This window comes from Rousettus aegyptiacus, unplaced genomic scaffold, assembly GCF_014176215.1.
Source record: "Rousettus aegyptiacus isolate mRouAeg1 unplaced genomic scaffold, mRouAeg1.p scaffold_m13_p_5, whole genome shotgun sequence".
NCBI lineage: Eukaryota > Metazoa > Chordata > Mammalia > Chiroptera > Pteropodidae > Rousettus > Rousettus aegyptiacus.
Window position 1 is genome coordinate 9,804,763 of NW_023416308.1, and position 19,467 is coordinate 9,824,229.

At 48.0% G+C, this 19,467-nt stretch overlaps 1 protein-coding gene across 3 annotated transcripts in view; it reads right to left on the reverse strand.

The window, feature by feature from the left end:
- The window catches only part of KSR2 (kinase suppressor of ras 2), a 336,358-nt gene that overhangs the window by 198,185 nt on the left and 118,706 nt on the right, over positions 1 to 19,467 (reverse strand). For all 3 annotated transcript variants that reach the window (XM_016149513.2, XM_016149511.2, XM_016149512.2), the window contains exon 4: positions 13,108 to 13,621. In XM_016149513.2, the coding sequence (XP_016004999.1) occupies positions 13,108 to 13,621 (514 nt within the window). The remainder of the gene's footprint in view (positions 1 to 13,107; positions 13,622 to 19,467) is intronic.

The following is a 19,467-nucleotide window of genomic DNA, read 5'->3' on the forward strand; positions in this document are numbered from 1 at the left end:
GAATGAATAAAACTCAATCATCAAATCCCTCCAACTAGCATGCGATGGTAGAGAATGTCAGGAGGAGCCTGATTTCACTCTGGGGTGGACCCGAGACAGGCCCAATCCAGCTGGGGACCTAGAAGTGTCCTATTTAAGGACGGTCATGACTGCTCCATGGCTACCTCACATCTGGCAGGCTGAGGCCACACACCTGGCTTTGAGTAACTTCTCCGGCGCGGGCTCCGATTTCTGGAGGCGTTTATTTCTGGGGTCTCGGCTTGTCCCCGGCCTTGTTCCTAACCTCTGTCTGGGCTTTCAAAGGCCTCACTAACCGCTTGCTTCTGGGTGACTGTTCCACTGCTGATATCACTCTCTCATCCTCGTCCCCATTATCTTAAATCAAAGCGCGGGGCGGCTGCCCTCTATGACTCAAAGTTGCCATCCAAGAGCCAAGGCACAGTGGAGAAGCTGGCCCTGAAAGGAATGTTTATCTCTCTCCCATTCATCACACTAAAAGGTTCACTTCAAATTCTATCAAGTAAGTCAAAAATCAAGATAAGAGGACAGTGCCCTCTCTTTGTCTTTTTTCCAGCAATGGCACTGCCCTCTAGAGTCAACAGATTCTGGGCATTTCATTTGGCAAGCAAGTGACAGCCCCTCCCAGAAGGCTGGCGCCTGCCAGAGGCCCAGCAAAGCAAAGTGAGGGGAAGAGGCAACGACTCAACGTGATTACCACGACGAGAGAGAAAAAAGAAACCATAAATCCTGCTCACAGAATGAAGCCCCTCAGGAAGCCCTACAGTCTTCTGAACGCCAGACAAAGTCTTTATTCGTAGGCACCTCAATCCTGGGTCTAATTCTAATGCTCTTCCCTTTATTACGGTAATAACAATAACTTTAATTACGTATTCGAGAGAGCGGTGCCATGCAAAACGTATCATTCCACTTGTGGTTAAGCAGCCCTTGGTTGGCATAAACAAGCCTGTGGGGTGACACTTCTGGATGATTTGGGGACGGTACAGCTATAAGATAATCACGGCGCCGTGAAACCACAGGATGCCCTATAACGGCAGCTAAGAAATATGTGTAACAACTTACAGATGGCGCTCTCCCCCACCAGCTTTTTCTTACCTGCCTTTGTTTCATATTCTAACTCACGTCCCCATCAAGAGAAGAATCACTGGCTCTGATCAACAGAATGAAGGGCTTTGAGGAGGGGTGGAAATCAGCTTACGGGAACGTCCCGGTTTTGACTGAGTGATACTGACTTCCCCAGAGCGCTGTGTCGAGAAGGATTCTGAAGTCACACGAGAGTCAGTGAGAGATGTGTCTCTCTGGAACCGAAGGAGAAATGGCCAGCCTGATACGTCCCAGCCATGCCAGCCTTACCTTCGGTCATTTGACCACAGTTGAATCAGGTCAAAATGGGTACTGGGATTCCTCCCTATCTTCCGTACCCAGCCAATTCGAACGCATCCCACGAGGTGTCAAGGAAACGTCACCCAAAGTCACTTACTCACTTCTGTTTTCCTTGATACTATTTCCTTCTGCTCAGGGCCAAATAAACACCCCCTTGTCTGCTAAAAACAAAGTGAAGGGATCAAAGCTGTAAACTCCACATCTTCCCTTTCTCTAGCACTTTTGACACTGACGACGGGAATTTGCCTCCACACTCATCTCTGTATCCCAATGCCTGGTCCCTGGAAGGAACCCAGGGAATATTGCTGAATTCATGTTCCATTCAGGATGCAAACCCAGGCCACCTGGCTTCAGGGCCAAGGCCATCCCTCGATGCCGCCATGGACTTCAGGTGAGCAAGGACCCTGATTCTGGTACTTTACTAGTCTAGATGAGTTTAGACAAGGCACGTTCTCTCTTAAAGCCAATTTCCTTGCCTGTAAAGTAGAATGTGGGAGGATTCAATAAAATAAGCCACGTGAAGAGCCGGCACGCATGAAGCAATACAATACAGTAACAGGTATCATTCATATTATTATAATAATCATTCAATCGACAGAACTTTTAATTTCGTGAAAATGTGTCACAGCTATGTATAGAGTATAATGCAGTTATATTAATGATTACCTTTAGTCCTTAGTTTAGGTTCCCCCAAATTCAGGCCCTGAGAGAGGTTTGGGGGTACAAGTAGTATATTTTGGAGGTGGTCCCAGAAAGCATGGGACAGGGAAGAAAGGAAAGTCATGAAGGATGTGTTTTTTTTGGGGGGGAGGGTCTGTACCACCATGAGCAACTGGGACGCAGCCCCTCTGAGGACCCTCCGAGAGAATGTGCAGAATGCGTATCAGAACGGCCCTAACCATCGTCCCTCACTAGCTGCTCCTGAAGGCACGAGCTCTCTGGCATCTCCTGCCTGCAGGCACTCAGGCCAAACATGCTCTACTGGCCAAAAAAGGCTCCCAGAAAGAGATACAGGTAGGACCTCGGTGGGCACAGGATCTGTCCACCGAAGCTGGTGACGTCCAGCATGGACCTAGAAGATATGGGTGAGACTTCACAGCCCTGGGTGGACACAGTCTCCCCTTCTCCATGGAAAGTGGCAGCTCCTATGTGACTTGCCTCCAGTCGCAAAGCTAGTTAGCAGCAAAGATGGGACTCACCTTGGCTCGGAGGAAACTCTCAACTCCTTAAAAAGGGATAAAGAGAGACAGAGGCAGGCAGTGGGTGAGCAAAACGACTCTACATATCGTCGGAACAAATCTCGCCAGAATAATATCTTCGGTTATTCCTTGTCCATAACAAGGCACCTCGAAGGAACTGCCCTGTAAACAACCCAACTCACAGAGCACCTTGCAGCAGCGATTCGTGATTTTTTTTAAAAAAGCGCATTGTTGAGCTAGTTTTCTACTGTGGGACTTCGGAGCTGCTATAAATGTGGCAGTGGATGACTCATGGGAGGTGTTTTCATAAGCCTTGGGGCAAACACGAAGAGGTGGTCCCTTTCGTCTTTAGAAAGCAAAATTTATTTTAAATGAGTCTGATGTCACTCATCTCGGGACTGAAAGATTCAGTAGCTTGAGGGAAAGGTGAGGTCTCGGTGAAGGTAGGGGCCCATTTTTTTTTTTTTTTTTTTTTTTGCTCCAGATCCAGGAAGGATGGCCTGGAGTCTAGGCTAGGAAGCCCAGGTCAATGCTGAACAGAGCTGTGAACGGAACTTTCTTATGCGAAGTAACGATCATATTTAAGAACCTTTAGTCATAAATTTTATAAGAATTCTAAGTTACATAATATGTATTACATACAGAAATGATAAAAGACCTTGTTAATGACCTCGCTAATTTAAAATAAGAAGATACTCGGAGTGAACTGGCGACGAATTCACATTACGAGATTTTTTAAAGACGAGCTGTGGAGAAGGATGAACACAATCTTTTCATCTGGGCTGACTTCCTAGCTCCGATCTTCTGAACACTGTTTAAAGGGGAAATGACAACTGAGTAAGTAGGCCACACTGCTCACGGTAGAACTGCCGCGGGCAGATTACACATGGACTGGGAGTTCTCGGGACGGACTTGAAAATACTGAGGAATCCACAGCCTTGGGGACCCTCAAGTAGTGTGACTATTATAATTAGGCAGGTCCCCCGCAGGGACCCTGGGAGCTACGCCGATGGAGCAGTTACAAGAGCTACTTTCCCCTAAGCCAGGATGGTTCCCACACCTGCTTAATGGGACCTCATCACCTGAACTGCCACGTGGAGGTGGGGGCAAGGAAGAGGAACTCGTGAAGACGCGCAGAACAGATGCCCGATGATGTCCCGCATCCTTCTAGGTCGGTCTGATGTTGAGTGGGCCCTGTGTTCATCTCATGTGTCTGAATGCTCAGTTAGACCTACAAGGGCCCCCTGCATGAGCACAGCAGAAGCCTTCCCACATTAACGAATATACCATTACATACAGACGAATCACTCCACCCTTGCTCTTACAAACACTTTATTCGTTGTAATAATTAGCATGACGATCTGTAGGTGTGTGTCAGTGAATGTGAGAGCCTGCATTTAATCAGTTTTCTAAAATGAACAAAAAAAGACCCCCACTTGGAATCTCATTTACACGGTCAGCCTGTTAAGCAAAAGCTGTTCTCATTCGAGCTACAAATGATACAGATTTCAGCTACAGAAATCCGAACAGGTTGGAATTAAGAATGAGGACGGAGCGAGCGTGGGTCTCGTCCAGCCTGGTCGTCTTGGCTCCCAAGCAAGCCGGGGGTTTTCACACACTCCCTCAGAAGGGCAGAGGTGAAATGTGCTTCACATATAAACAATACAGGAGTCTGAAAGCAGAGACGGGCGCACGGAGGAACGTTACAGATGTGCTTTGGCAGGGAGGACAGAAGCATTTCTAAAGGAGTGTAGGGTGCGAAGGTCATAAATGGAATATCCGCATGTGTGCAGGACTAACAAAGGCAAGTCACCTCAGTAAAGGCGTAAAGGGTGGCTCCGGTTATGAAGAAAGGGATGCAGATGCATTGTGCACACGCGTACAACCACTACACATGTATGCCAGGATTCCGACGAAGGTATTAAGAGCGGTTACAGCTCTTCTCTACGGTGAGGGGAAGGAGGGCTTTGATCTGAGATGGCTTACATTTTATACTGCTTGCATTTCCAAAATAAAGGTATAGCTTGGAATTCCTTCCGTAATCAAAACAAAGCTGTAACTGAAAATCACCTTTAAGAAGTGTATACGAAAGGGGGGGGGGGTACTTACAATAGAATTCCTTTCTAATGCTGAGCGTCTTGTATATATTTAAAACAGGATCTGTTTAGAGAAATTTAAAATGGGATCCGTTTTCAGAAATCCGGTTTACCCTTCCAGATGCTGCTCTGACAGGAGAGAACACGTCATTGGTACTGTGGGCAGACAAGCGGGGGACTCTGCGGACATACGACCCCCTGTACACGCAAGAACTGGTAGGCGTTTCTCTTCCCGACACCGTGGCCCGTGGACACCGAAGGTCACGAAGACCAGAATCCCTGTGATCTGCCCCCTCTTCATTTTCCACACGGCTGACTGCAAGGAAGCACTGCTAGTTTGCCCACGTAAGCATGGCCCCAACGCCAGAGGGAGGAGAAAGGCTGACAAGAATGCCGGGGAGACTCTTGATCACCCCCAAAGTTTATGTCTAACTCCACCTATGGGATTATATCCATGGAAATACGTTTCTCAACCTTTTTCTTCCATTACAACCTAATAAGGAACCTTTTAAGATGTTTTTTTCCTAATCATCACCACCCAACCCCCAGCGAAATATTACTACTACATATAAACTGTGTATCTGTTTATGCACGTGGCCCTAAGGGGGGCCGCGAACTATTGTAACAGCAAGTTTTTTGTCTCCTTCCCCCAGAGACAATTTTGCCCCAGTGGGGGTATTTTCAAGTCTATTGAGAATAAATTGTGTGTGTGTGTGTGTGTGTGTGTGTGTGTAAAACAAAGGACCAGCATAAACTTTCCACTTTCTTCATCATATTTCCAGTGCTGTCTCAATTTTTCCACAGAAATCAAGTGTTACTTTTACCAGGAAAAAAACAATACAATAGTACCCCCTTTATACGCAGGGGATTCAATCCAAGCCCCCCGGTGATACCTAAAACCAGAAATAGCACTGAATTATATATATATATACACACACATACATACACATATACATGTATATATATGTATATACATGTATATGTGTATGTATGTATATGTATATACGTGTATATATGTATATATATGTTTTTCCCTACACATGCATATCTATGATAAAGCCTAATTTATAAATCAGTCACAGTAAGAGATTCACAACTAATAATAAAATCGATTAATTCTAACAGTCTATTATAACAAAAGTTCTGTGAACACGGTCCCTTTCTGTCTCTGATAACCAATCTGATGACCCAGACAGCTGCTAAGGGACTAAGGGGCAGGGAGCACACACAGCGTGGAGAAGCTGGGCAAAAGGGTGATTCACGTCCCGGGCAGGACGGACTGGGACGGCACAAGCTTTGATCGAGCCCCTGAGCATGGCGCGTCATTTCCAGCTCATGAATTGTTTATTTCTGTAATTTTCCATTTGCCATTTCCAGACTGGGATCGACCACAGGTAACGGAAACTGCTGTAGTCTTTTGTGTATGTGTGTGTGTGTATGTATGTATGTATGTATGTATGGGGGGGGGGGGGTTCAGTAACGCCAATGGACTAAAACTGCATGATTAAATTCAAATGCCAAAAAAAAAAAAGCAAGAAAAATGGTATTGGCTAAGCACACTCCCAGCTGTTCTGATATATTACAACACACCTGGACTGCAAAGCTCCCGATGGAGATGAGAGACATGCTATAGCTAGTATTTTCTTGTGTTCTTGTCATACTATTTCTAAAAATGCCATTGAGATACTATTGGGAACAGGACTGAAACCCCCACGAACCATTTGATGAACACCACCATGAGTATGCCTGACAGTGCCAAAGAATCAAGGGTGTAAAACTATCCTTCCTCCACCCCAAGAGTTACCTGCTTAGAAACTAACAGGAACTAATGGTTTTGAAAGATTCAGGCCTGTTCATAAAACCCTGTGACCTCTGAACCTCCACTTCATCCCATGAAGAGGAAATAAAAGTGGACTTAAGACTGCCAAGTTGGCCACAAAGATCCATGCCTAGCCAGGGAGGGCTACAGGGTTGAAGGAGAGAGGGGAAAAAAAACATGAAACAGACCATGGAAACCAAAATGAGTCTAGAAATTTTGGAAGGGCCTTTGGCTACATTCTATAGGATAAAGGTCTGGCTCCTCAATCCTTTCTCACATACTTCCTGATGGGGTTTGTCACCCCAATCAATGTGGAAGACCTTGAGAAAATGGGTGATTCAGCCCTATCCTGACAAAGTAAATCCCACGGGGGTCTCAGGAAAGGTTCATATTTAAAGTGTGCTATTGGCATAAAAACAGGCACACAGACCAATGAAACAGAATCAAGAGTCCGGAAATAAACCCACACATATATGACCTGACAAGGGAGTCAAGAATACTTAATAAGGAGAAAGTATCTCTTCCATAAATAGTGCTGAAAAGACTAGATATTCATACACACACACAAAAATAAAATCTTATACTACTCACAAAAATTAACTCAAAATGGCTTAAAGACTTAAATGTAAGACCTGAAACTATAAATTCCTAGAAGAAAACAAGGAAAAGGCTCCTTGACATTGCTCTTGGCAGCAGTTTGGGGAGAGTTGACCCCAAAAGTACAAGCAACAAAAGCAAAATTCAGTAAGTGGGACTACATCGGGCTTCTGGTCAAGATGGTGGAGCAGGTAAATGCTGTGCTCACCTCCTGTCACGGACCACACCAAAGTTGCAACTATGCTACAGAGTAGCCACACTGGGAGTCGCCTGAAGTCTAGCTGAATAGAAGTCCTACAATTGGGGACACACAGAGGAGGCCACCTCGAGACTGGTAGGAGGGGCATAGACGCAGAACAGGCTGGTCCCACACCTGTGTGTGGCCGTTGAGAATAGGGAGAAACACCTCAGCTGTGGAGGTCCCCCCAGAACATCACTGAGTTCTCCAGTCCAGGGTTCCAGGGCTGGGAAGAGAAGTCCCCACAACTTCTAGATGTAGAAAACACCAGAGATTGTGGCTGAGTGAGACGAAGGGCCTCTGGAGTTGCAGGCGTTCCCCTGATGGGGCCCACACGTGGACTTACTGATGGGCTCACTTGCTCTGAGCTCCAGTGCCGGGGCAGCAGCTCAGGAGGCACCAGGGACATTTGGGAGGAAATGGGTTGTCTGGCACCAGGGGCAGACTGGGCAGGCACCTAGAGGGTATTGTGCTGAGTGGAGTAAATCAGACAAAAACAAATGCCATATTATTTCACTTACAAGTGGAATCTAAAGAAGAAAATAAACAAGAAAACAAAACAGAAACAAACTCATAGATACAGAGAACATTTTGATGGTTGCCCAGATGGGAAGAGGTTGAGAGTTGGGTGAAAAAGAGGAAAGAATTAAGAATTACAAATAGGTAGTTACAAAATAGTCATAGAGATGTAAAGTATAACATAAGAAATACAGTCTGTAATATTGTAATAGCTATGTAGTGTGTCAGATGGGTACTAGATTTATTAGAGTGGTCACTTTGTAAGTTATATAATGTCTAATCACTATGTTGTACGCCTGAAATTAATGTCATATTCCAACTGTAATTAAACAATTTTTAAAAATGGGATTATATCACACTAAAGGCTTCTGCACAGCAAAAGAAACAAACAAAATAAATAAACAAAAAGACAACCTATAGAATGGGAAAAAATATCTGTAACTCACATATCTGGTAAGGGATGAATATCCAAAATATATAAAGAACTCCTATGACTCAGTAGAACAAAACCTAAATAATCCGATTAAAAAATAGGCGAAGAACCTGAATAGATATTTTCCCAAAGATATATAAATGGCCAACAGGTACATGAAAAGGTGCTCGATATCACTAATCATCAGAGAAATACAAGTCAAAACCACAATTAGATACCATCTCATGCGGTCAGAATGGCTGTTATAAGAAAAAGCAAGACATGACAAATGCTGGAGAGGATGTGAGGAACGGGGACCCCTTGCATTGCTGGTGGCATGTAAACTGGTGCAGCCACTACGAAAAATAACATGGAGGTTCCTCAAAAACTTAAAAAAACGGAACTATCACATGACCCGGCAATTCCACTTCCGGGTAAATATGCAAAGATGAACCGTCATCTCAAAAAGGAATCTGCAGCCCCATGTTCATTGCAGCCTTATTCACAACAGCTAAGACATGGACACAACCTAAGTGTTCATCGATAGGTGAACAAAGGAAATAGATATTTCTTTATGCGTGTTTACGCATATATACATGCATATATGTAAACACACACAGTGGTATACATACATACGATGGAACGTTATTCAACCATAAAACCAAGAAGGAAATCCTGCCATTTGCCACAACATGGATGGACCTTGCAGGCATTAAGACTGAGTGAAATAAGCCAGACAGAGAAAGACAGATATTGTATCACCTCACTTAGATGTGGAATCTGAAAACGTCAAATTTACGGAAATAGAGAGTAGAATGCTGGGGGTGTGGGAGAAATGGAAAGATGCTGATCAAAGGGTACAAATTTCCAGTTACAAACAAATAAGTTTGGGGGATCTAATATACAACATAGTGACTACAGTCATAAATACTGGGGGATCTAGTATACGACATAAATACTGTTATCACATACTTGAAAGTTGCTAACAGAGACCTTAAATATTCCCACCGACCAATAAAAAGAGATAACTATGCGAGGTAATAAATGGGTTGACTAACCTTATTGTGCATATGTGTATTAAATCATCGCACCGTACATCTTAAATATATACGATGTGATATGTTAATCATATCTCGATAAAGCTAGGGAACGAAAAATCAAAGGGCAGCCTCTCTCACGGCACTCCTTCCTTGTAGACGAGAAGATCACGTGTCCACGGACCCCGGCTCTGCCTTCCGGTCACGCGCATCTCCCTCTGCGGTCGGCGCGGGGAGGGGCGAGGGAGACACACAGTACGGGGAGGCCACAGCCATCAGACAGCAGGCGCCTCTCCCCCCTTCCACCTCGGCGACGTGTTCCCAGCCTTGCTGTGGTCTTCTGCCCACACCCTTTCCCTGAGGTCTCAGTACCCACGCCATCTCTCTGGCTCTCACAGAACCATGGGAATAAAACCCAACTCCGGTCGGAAGAGGATCTGTCCTCTACTCATGCCGCGGATGTCCCGAACGTGTCTGGTTAAGGGCTTCCCATCTAGAGTTGATTTTACAGACTTGATTTTACACGCGCTTGACTGAACTTTGTAAGAGGTTATGATCATGTCTTCCACCTAGATCACTATAAGGCCTTCTCAGTGCCTTAAAAGAGAGGATCCCTCTCGACGCCATGGCTTCCAACAGGGCAAACGAGAGCCCTTGGGCCAAACCCAGCCAGGTCCCCGTTTTTATAACGTTTCACTGGTACGTCACCACGCCTACTGTCTGTGGCTGCCTTTTGCTACAACAGCAGAGATGCTGCAAAGCCTGAAAAATTTACTCTCTGCCCTTTTACAGAAAAAGCTCACCAACCCTTGGCTTTCCTAACTTTTTTTTTAAATTGTTGTTGTAAAATAGATGTCACATAAAATTTACCATTTTAACCATTTTTAAGTGTATCGTTCAGTGGCATTAAGTACATTCATAGACTTGTGTGACCATCACCACCACCTACCTCCGGAACTTCTTCACTTCCCAAACTAAAACTCTGTGGCCAGTCAACGCCGATGTCCTATCTCCCCGCCCTCTTATCCTACTTCCTGTCTCTGCGAATTCGCCCGTTCCAGCTAGCTGCCTCACGTAAGTGGAACCACACAATATTTGTCCCTATGTCTTGGGCTTATTTCACTCAATATTATGTGTGTGAGGTTCATCTGTGTTGTAGTCCGTGTCTGAATCTTGTTCCTTTTTAGGGCTGAATGATAGTCCATCATGCGGACAGACTCTATTTTGTCTATACGCTTACCTGCTGACGGGCACCTGGGTTGTTCCCACCTTTCTGGCCATTGTGAATAATGCTGCCACCTACCTGACGCTTGAATCTCTTCTCGCATCACAGAAGTATTCTGTCAGTTCCTCAGAGGTATCAGGCCCCCTTCTACCTCTTGGCTGGAATACCTGCCAGCCCTTCCACCTTCACCCCTTCACCACCTGAATCCTCACTTAGCTTTCACTCCAAACATCACTTCTGGGAAGCCATCCCCGAGCAGACACCAGAGCCTCTCTAGTCGCTCCTCGCACCCCTTTGCCAGCTCAAACTCAATCAGGTCCACCTGGTTTTAAGCTCGGAGAGCATCCTGCACCTTCTCTTTACAGCCTGTACCACTAAAATTACTGGACGCAATATTACAATACCTATGTGAGGTCGTTCGATTAATGTCAGTCTTCACAGAGGCCCAGGGCTATGTTTCTTTTTGCTTTCTATGACACCCTCGCCAACCAGCCCAGAGCCTAGAACATATACCACAGTCATCAGCTCTAAGATGTGCATATTTTTATGTTCACTGCAGGATGTATCTTACAATCACTGTCTTAGATTCACCTGTATACAGTGAGGAGAGCTCAGGAAACACTGGCTAAATCGGCGAAGGCCTCATGGACAGGTGCTACTCTGGAACCCCCTGAAACCCCTGAAGGGTGACTGCTGACGCGGACAATAAGGGGGGTTGAGCGTGTGCCCCAGAGTCCCGGGATCCTCACCAGTGTTCATCCCAGCACCACGTCGCGCAAGTAACACGTCACGGGCACATGGGTTCTCTGTTGCTCCAGGTAGAAGGGAGGGAGGGAAGGCATCCAAGACTGTGGCGGACCCCCGGACCCCCTCTGCATAACTGCCCCCACACAACGCCCCCTCTTTCCTGCTCATCTCCTGGTGTGTTTCATCACAGCAGTCACTTTTTCCCCCAACAAGAGAGGCTACAGCTCCCTCGAGGGAGTAAGAAATGCTGCCTGCATGGGCAGGGGGTACAATCCCCGCCCCCCACTCATCACCGACGAGGGCCATGGGCAGTGCCCTCACCTCAGTGGCACTGGGGATTCTGCACTTGACCCAGAGCCTCGGATAAATGCCTGAGGAAGAGGTGAATGAGCACAGCTTGGGGGCGGGGGTCTGGAATTCCTCAAGAGCCATTGCAAGGTCACAAGAAGCCAAAGTGAAGGTCAGGTTCAGCCAGGGCCTCTGCACTTCATGTTCCCTGCAAAAGGTGGGGCCAGCCCTGTTTGCCTTTGGCTCATCCCGGAACGCTCGATGGGGTCTCTGGCCAGCCCCAGGCCTCGGATGGGCTCGTACGCCCTGGAAATGCCATAAAACGCTGCAGGGCCCCCAGAGCAGGGGTACGGGCCTCTCACACACAACAAATTTAGACTCATGACCGTATCTCCTAATAAGGTTATACATAATCATTTTACCTTCTATGCCTTAACTGTGATTTTGTTAAATGCATGTTTTTGAAACATGCTACCCACTTTTGTAACCCCGTTTCACATTTCTTCCATTTTTAATGCACTTAGAACCTCAAAAGAATGCAAGGCACCCAGGCCATGGCCAAGCCCTGCAGAGACCTACCCCGTCTCTCCCAACAACCAGCACGTAGCTACAGTATCTGCTGGCAGCAAAACCCCTCAAACCAGAGCCAGGCACGCACTGCACCCATTTTCATGGTTTTTCTCTCCTCGGTGCCTGTGGCCTCACCCTAAACTTGTGTATGATGCCCTCTGCTCTGACACTCCATACATATCCCCACTTCCTGAGCCACCCCCATCCCCAGCAGAACTGGACGTGTGTCTTAGTTATAAACACTGAGCACGTCCCCTGCACAGGGTCGGTCTAGAGCTATCCAGGACAGAAGCCGCTGGCCCGTCTAGCCCTTCCACTTGGAATGCGGCCCGTTCGTACTGAGATGAACCGTGTGTGCAAAATGCGTACCCAATTTCGAACTTCGTAGGAAAAAAAAGAATGCTACTTTACGTGGACTCTATGTTGAAGTGATACGATTTTGATATATTGGGTTAAAGGACATAGTATGAAAATTACTGTTGCTTCTTTTTACTCTGTAACATGGCAAATGCGAAGTGCAAGGACGTATACGTGGCCCACATCCTCGTTCTAGAGGCGGCACCAGGGTGGACCCTGCAGGGCTTGGCAAACTTCACCGTCAAGGGCCAGATGATAAATATTTCTGGCATTGTGGGCCCAGATCCTACATACAGCAATGAACTTGGCTGTGCTGCCCTAAATTGAGATTTGGCTCCTAGACTATATAGTTCATCCACCTCTACGCTAGAATCTTAATAGCATTAAGAAAGATCATTTCTGGAATATTCTGTTCTAGTCATTTTCTCACAGGCCCTCGGCAAAAAAAAAAAAAAAAAAAAAAAAAAAACTTCCTTTCATTCAGTTAGAGGAGAGAAACACACGTGGGTGCGAGGCGCCCTGACTCCGGGCCGTGAGCCAGCCCCTGGCCCCGCCCCCCTCCCCCGGGCCCCGCTCCCCCCAGGCGCGCACCGTGCACTCACTTGGGCGTGTGGGCCTCGTCCACGCGGTGACCCAGCTGGAACTCATGGGACTTGCTGCGATGCAGGGCCGTGAACCCCGGGATCAAGTGGATCAGCTTCCGGGAGGAGGGCGGCGGGGTCCCTGGGGGCTTCAGCTTGTTCTTCCTCCTCATGGGTGGCGTGCCGGGTGGGGTCACGGTGGTGACGATGTTGGGGGTGCGCGGCGGGGTGCGGACCGCGTGCCGCTGCCGGGGCGACGGGGGCAGGGAGCGGTGGCCCGGCTCCAGCGGTGGCGGCGGGCACAGGCCCGGGGAGGCGTCCACGGTGAGCCTGTCCACGTGCGTGTACACGGGGGCCCCGGGGGCGGGGCTGGCGTGACAGGAGTGCTGGACACACTTGGACTGCACCCTGGGGCTCTGGGAGAGGTGGGTGCGGACCCACGGGGTCGGCTCCGGGGGGCACACGGGACTGTTCTCCTTCCCCGTCTCCGTGGCGGGCCACTGGATGATCCAGTCTTGTTTGGAAAGGTTGCCTCCTGAGTTGGAACAGAGGAGCAGAGAGACACGGATAAACCATGAGAGAGCCAGGCGAGTGACAGCGCATGCGCAGTACACCGTGCACGCCCCACGCGGGTTACAGCGCGCGCGCTGCCTGGCGAGCGCACTTACCTAAATTCAACCATACCGCCTGGCCCGTCCAAAAAGGGAATGAAACCCCTCTGTTGGCCCTCTCACCCTAATCTCCATTCAACAGCCTTGCCCTCCACTGTCCCAGGGTTTGGGAGCCCCCAACGCAAATATCCTGAAAAGCAAGAGAAGTTACTTCTTGCCTTTTAAGCATCCAAGGGACCTAGTTCCAACAGTTTCAAGGTGACATAAAGGATTTTCAAGGATGACCTTTCCCTGACATAACCATTTTGATATCTAAGTCCCATGTGAGACACGTGAATTCTGCAGAAGTCAAGTTCGCCCCTGGTCACTCCCTGTCCACTATCCTGCCACTGCGTACTTCTCCCCAATCGACGCCACTGTGTCTGTCAACCATACATTTATCCGGAAAGCACTTTCTGAACGTGCCAGGTGCTGTGCTTAGAAAAGGCACAAGAAACCACACCCAGCCAGGTCCTGGTCCCGAAAGTTCTGTTCTACTGAAGAAGAGACATAATAGACAAGAAAACATACTCGTGAAAGGATTTCAGCTGGCTGTCACTGCGGGCAGGGAAGCAAGCAGAATGACATGACGACCAGAGGATTGGCCACGATGAGTGGTTAACCAAAGCGTGACACGTACAGACTACAGGACACTGCCCAGCCATACAGAGCAATGATGCACACAGCAGCCTGGTGACTCTCCAGACATTATGCTGAGTGACGAAGTCCAGTCCCAAATGGTCACCTGCTGCTGGCTCTTATTTAGACACCGTCTTTGAAATGACAGCTTTTTAGAAATGGAGGATAGATGGGTAGGTTAGGGATGGAGGACGCAGGCAGGGGAGAGGTGGCTGTGGCTAGAAAGGACAACGCAAGGGACCCTGGTAGCGTTGGAACTGTCCAGTCCCTTGACTGCAGCAGTGGACGTGTGAACCCACCCAGGTGATAAAAACTGCATAGAACACACACACACACACACACACACACACACACTCACACACGAGTAAAAACGGAGACATCTGGACAAGATCAATAGGTCGCATCGATATCAATATTCTGGTTGTGACATCGCACTATAGTTTTGCAAAAAATTACCATGACAGAAACTGAGCAAACTGTATAAGGGATCTGTTATGAGCTGAATGTCTGTATCTCCCCAAAATTCATACACCGAAACCCTAACCCCCAAGATCACGGTATTTGGAAGTTAGTTAGGCTTTGGGAATTAATTTGGTTTAGATGTGGTTGTGAGGGTGGGGTCCTCCTGAGAGGATTAGTGCCCTTATAAGGAGATGGAAAGATGAGAGCTCCAAGGAAAAGCAGGAAGGCGGCTGTCTACAAACCAGGAAGAAGACCCCCAACAAGACCCAAATCTGCCAGTACCCTGACCTTGGACTTTCAGCCTCCACACTGTGAGAAATAAACGTCTGTTGTTTAAGCCCCCCGCCTATGATATTTGTTACAGCACCCCAAGCCATGACAGAATCTCTCTGTATTATTTCTTACAACTGCATGTGACTCTACAATGAGCTCAGGAAAAATTTCAGGAAGGGGAGGCTTACTTCAGGTAAAGCGATCAGCCTCCTAAGGAAGGGATACTGAAGTTGATGACAAGAAGGGAATCACCATACCAAAAGCCAAGGAGAGAGTAGCGGGGTACGGGCAGGAGAGGATGACAGCAAGGGCTAAAGCAGAGATAGGACGGGCTTTTCGTTTTTAAGTCCTAGAACAGTTTATTAAAAAACATTGAGACATTAGAAAAATCCCCACGGTCATGAATAAAACCGGAGGTTTTCAGGCCTGACATAAGCTAATAAACTAACATAAATCCAGTAGTGCATTAACATTTCTTCACTCCTTTGTTGTCTTGAGAGTACCAATCCAGACCTGGGCTACATGTTCAGACTCTCAAGATACAATGCGCAGCCTTTTTCTGCATCCTCCCCACGGAGATGGAAAAGCTTAAGGCTCAACTGATACCAAACATATCGGCTCCACATCATCTAAGTTAGGGCAAGCACTTTCCTAGGTCCCTTTTTCGGGTACCTTCTTAATGGCAGTGTGCCCAAGGTGTTGTGACAGTGAGGAGGATGGCTCAAGGAGAGGCCGAAGGGACGGATGAGGGACATACCTCCAGACCCAAGGGCCAAGGTACAGTGTAAAATTTATACCAAGTTCAGTCCACTGAGGGTTTTGATCTGAGGGTCACCTCTCAGAGGTTACTCAGGCTGCCGCCTGAACGAGGAGATCCCAGTAAAGGGGGGCTGCAGCACTCCAAGAGAGAGATGAGGCTGGCCCCAACCTGAGTGGTGACCGCAAAGATGGAAAGAAGTCACCTGGCCGAAGGTGATGGAGTGGGCCCTCCCATCACTTGTCAAGGAAGGAGACCTGAGCAGAAACAAATTCCGACTCACAGCCGACCGGTGATCACAATAACAATTACTATAAGGACCATAATGAGAGCTGATTGATAGAGCATCTGACAGTCTACAAAGTGCTTCCATGAACACTGAGTCACCGCCCCGTTTTTAATTAAAACAACTCATTTTGCTATTACATATTCATTATAGAAAAATTAGAAAATTCAGAAAAGGAAAAAGGCAACGTTCTACAGCCGCCATCCCTGTCACTGGTTGGCTGTGTAACCTGCCAGATGGTCCTCTGTGCGTTTTTTTTTTTTTTTTAAGAAATACCATAAGACCTTATTTAACGGTTCGTCGTCTGTTTTCCTCATTTGTTACACTGAGACCGTCTTACATCTTACTTCATTTTCGTCACTCTGCGTCCGAAGGACCGGTTTGATGATCTCCACTTTGGTAGACAAGGAAATGGATGTGCAGAGAGGAAGGAAGACACATCCACGGTGGGAACTGGTAGCCAGACGTCAAGCCCAGGACCTGGGCCACCTCGTCGACCGAGGCACAGGGGTCTACGGCGGAGAGCTGAGACCTGCATTCACCGAAGACCAGCAATGCTCACCATCGGCCAATCGAGAACAGATGCTGGCGCATTGCTTACGAGAGAGGCCCTTTTCCTTCCCCTCAGACTCTGCCAGGACATTCTACCAAAGTCACCATCGCTATGTCTACTCTCAAATACCTACACATACAGAGATCAGCCCAGTGACTAAGACAGCCAGCTGTGGAGTCGGATGCCTTGGCCCTAGTTCTGGCCCTCCTCCTTACCGGCTGTGTGGCCTCCGGCACTCTCCTCCAACCTCTCTGAGTCTGAGCTGTGTCACCTGTGAAATGGGGCGGTAACGGGACCTACCTCGGGGGACTATGGGGATCAAATGCAATAACTCAAGCGATGTGCTGAGCGCAGTGGCTGATACACGGCAAGGGTTCCATAAATGTTATTGTGATCCCCGACAATATGCCAACACGGTGCCATCTTCCATTTAAAGAGGGTGCCCTTGAGCTGAGGGCCGTATGTGCGACAGACGCCAAGATCATCCTGTGTCCTTCTAGGAGACCGATGTTCGGAAAGGCAGAATAGCTCTGAGAGCCGGGGGCAGATAGAAAATCAAGCCTAGATCAGCCTCTCCATCAACGAGCAAGCTCTGGATTGGCATATTTGCTCAGGGAATACAAACTCGTTGTCCAGTTAGCCTGAGTAAAACATGTTTAAGAAAGTACATTTACTAAGTTATCTTAATCATATACTACACACCAAGACCACAAAGAAGCGACTCTGTGCATGACTGCTATAGCTCTTAGCCTCCCTGAACGAAATGGAATACGGGATTGGGACTCACAGAGTTCTGGCTTAGAACTCTGGTTCCAACACTGACCAGCTCTGTGGCCTTGAACAAGTTATCTGTTCTCTCTGAACCTCAGTTTGGGGGTTTGTAAAATGAGAATGATCGTGATTCCCATGGAGGGGACAGTGAAGACTAAATGCATTCATTCACTCATCCAAGTATTTCCCAAATATTTGAAAGCCTCTCATGCACCAGGCACTGTTCTAGGCACCAGGACAGAGCAACGAATACATGTTAGCCACTTTCTACTCCTCCCCTTACACCCAGTCAGGACACTTGTCTTCATCTCCACCACCACGACCTCGCCCCAGGCCATCGTCTCCCATCCGGTCGCCTTCGGCAGCCTCAGGCCAGGCTTCTGCTGCTACCCTTGTCCTGTACGATCATTTCTCCAAATGTCTTCCCACAAGGCTCCTCTGATCACCTCGCTCCCATACACACAGTGGGTCCCCCTGAGCAACAGGAATGGATGCCCACACGCCTAGGCACCCGCGTCTCTGGGACGCCTTTAATCGCACAGGAACAAGAGGAGCAGCAGGTGTATGCACTCTGGGCCAGCACCTTGGGCTCCGGCAAAATCCTGTGGCAAATGGACCCCGTGGTTTTCAAGCCGCATTGTCAGGCAAGCGCCAGCCCCCCACCCCACCCCCAGTGTGATCAGGGGCTGGGATACAACCGTGATATTATGAGCAGAACCTTGGCCTCCAAGCCCAATCCCATTGCTCAGTATTTGCCCACTGGGAGAGCCAGCCCCTCCCTTGCATGACCATGAGGCTGGAGTCCAAGCCTTGAGCTTCTAGCTACATGATGCAGGGGACCACAGCCTCCACCTCGCCTTCTACCGGGTTTGACAGCTGTGAGCCCTCGGCTCCCTGGTTTCCAGGATCTCTGGAGGAAGCCAGTCTCAGGGGATCGATCAGTCATGGTGACCCCTACCTCTGAGCATCCCCTTCCACTCAGGAGAGAAAATCCCTGCATGGTGCTCGTTTGCCCTTCTTTCCAGCCTTGGCTGGAATTTCTGTTTTCTTCAAAATATCTCCGGCCACGCTGACCTATCCGCATTCTCCAAACTCGCCGTGTTCTGTCATCTCCTGGCCTTGACCCTGCTGTGTCCTCTTTCCCATCCTTCCTTCTTCACCCTCCACTCCATCCTATTCCCGGGAAGTGCTCCTTCATCCTCAAGGTCTGGGCAGAGGCACCGCCTCCTCCAGGATGCCCTTCTGGGTTCCTCTCTTCTGCTCACACACACCTGTGCTTTCTCTGACATCGGATTCCATTTCATATTTGAGTACTTAGATGATGAGCACTTATTTGATGAGCTGAGGTGAAACTCACCAGACACCCAGTGAACCGTTTTAGAGCAAACAGTTCCACGGCAGTTAGTACCTTCACTATGCCAGGCAACCGCCATCTCTTTCAAAGTTCCAAAAACACTTTTATCACCTCGATAGGAAATGCCACACCCATTCAGCAGTTGCCCCCCCCCTTCCCTCCTCCTCCCCTGGCCCCTGGCAACCACTCTTCCGCTTTCCGTCGCTATGGATTTGCCTAGGCCAACATTTCATATAAACGGAACCATGCACATACATAGCATGATTCATGTTTGGCTTCCTTCTCTTAGCATGACGTTTCTGAGGTTCATCCAAATTGTAGCGTGTATCAGGACTTCACTCCCTTTTATGGGTGAATACTATTCCACTGTATGGACGTACCACCTTTTGTTTATCCATTAGTCGATCAATAGACATTTTGGTTGTTTCCACCTTTCAGCTGTTGTGGCTAGTGCCACTATGATCGCTCACATATGAACTTATGAGTGTCTGCTTTCGGTTCCTTTGGGTCTATATCTGGGAGTGGAGTTGCAGTGGACACCTATTTCATTGTTGATCTTCCCACCAGATTGTGCGTACGTCGAAGGCAGGGGAATGACAGATATCAAATCCGAGAGGCTGGCACAGTGAATGGCTG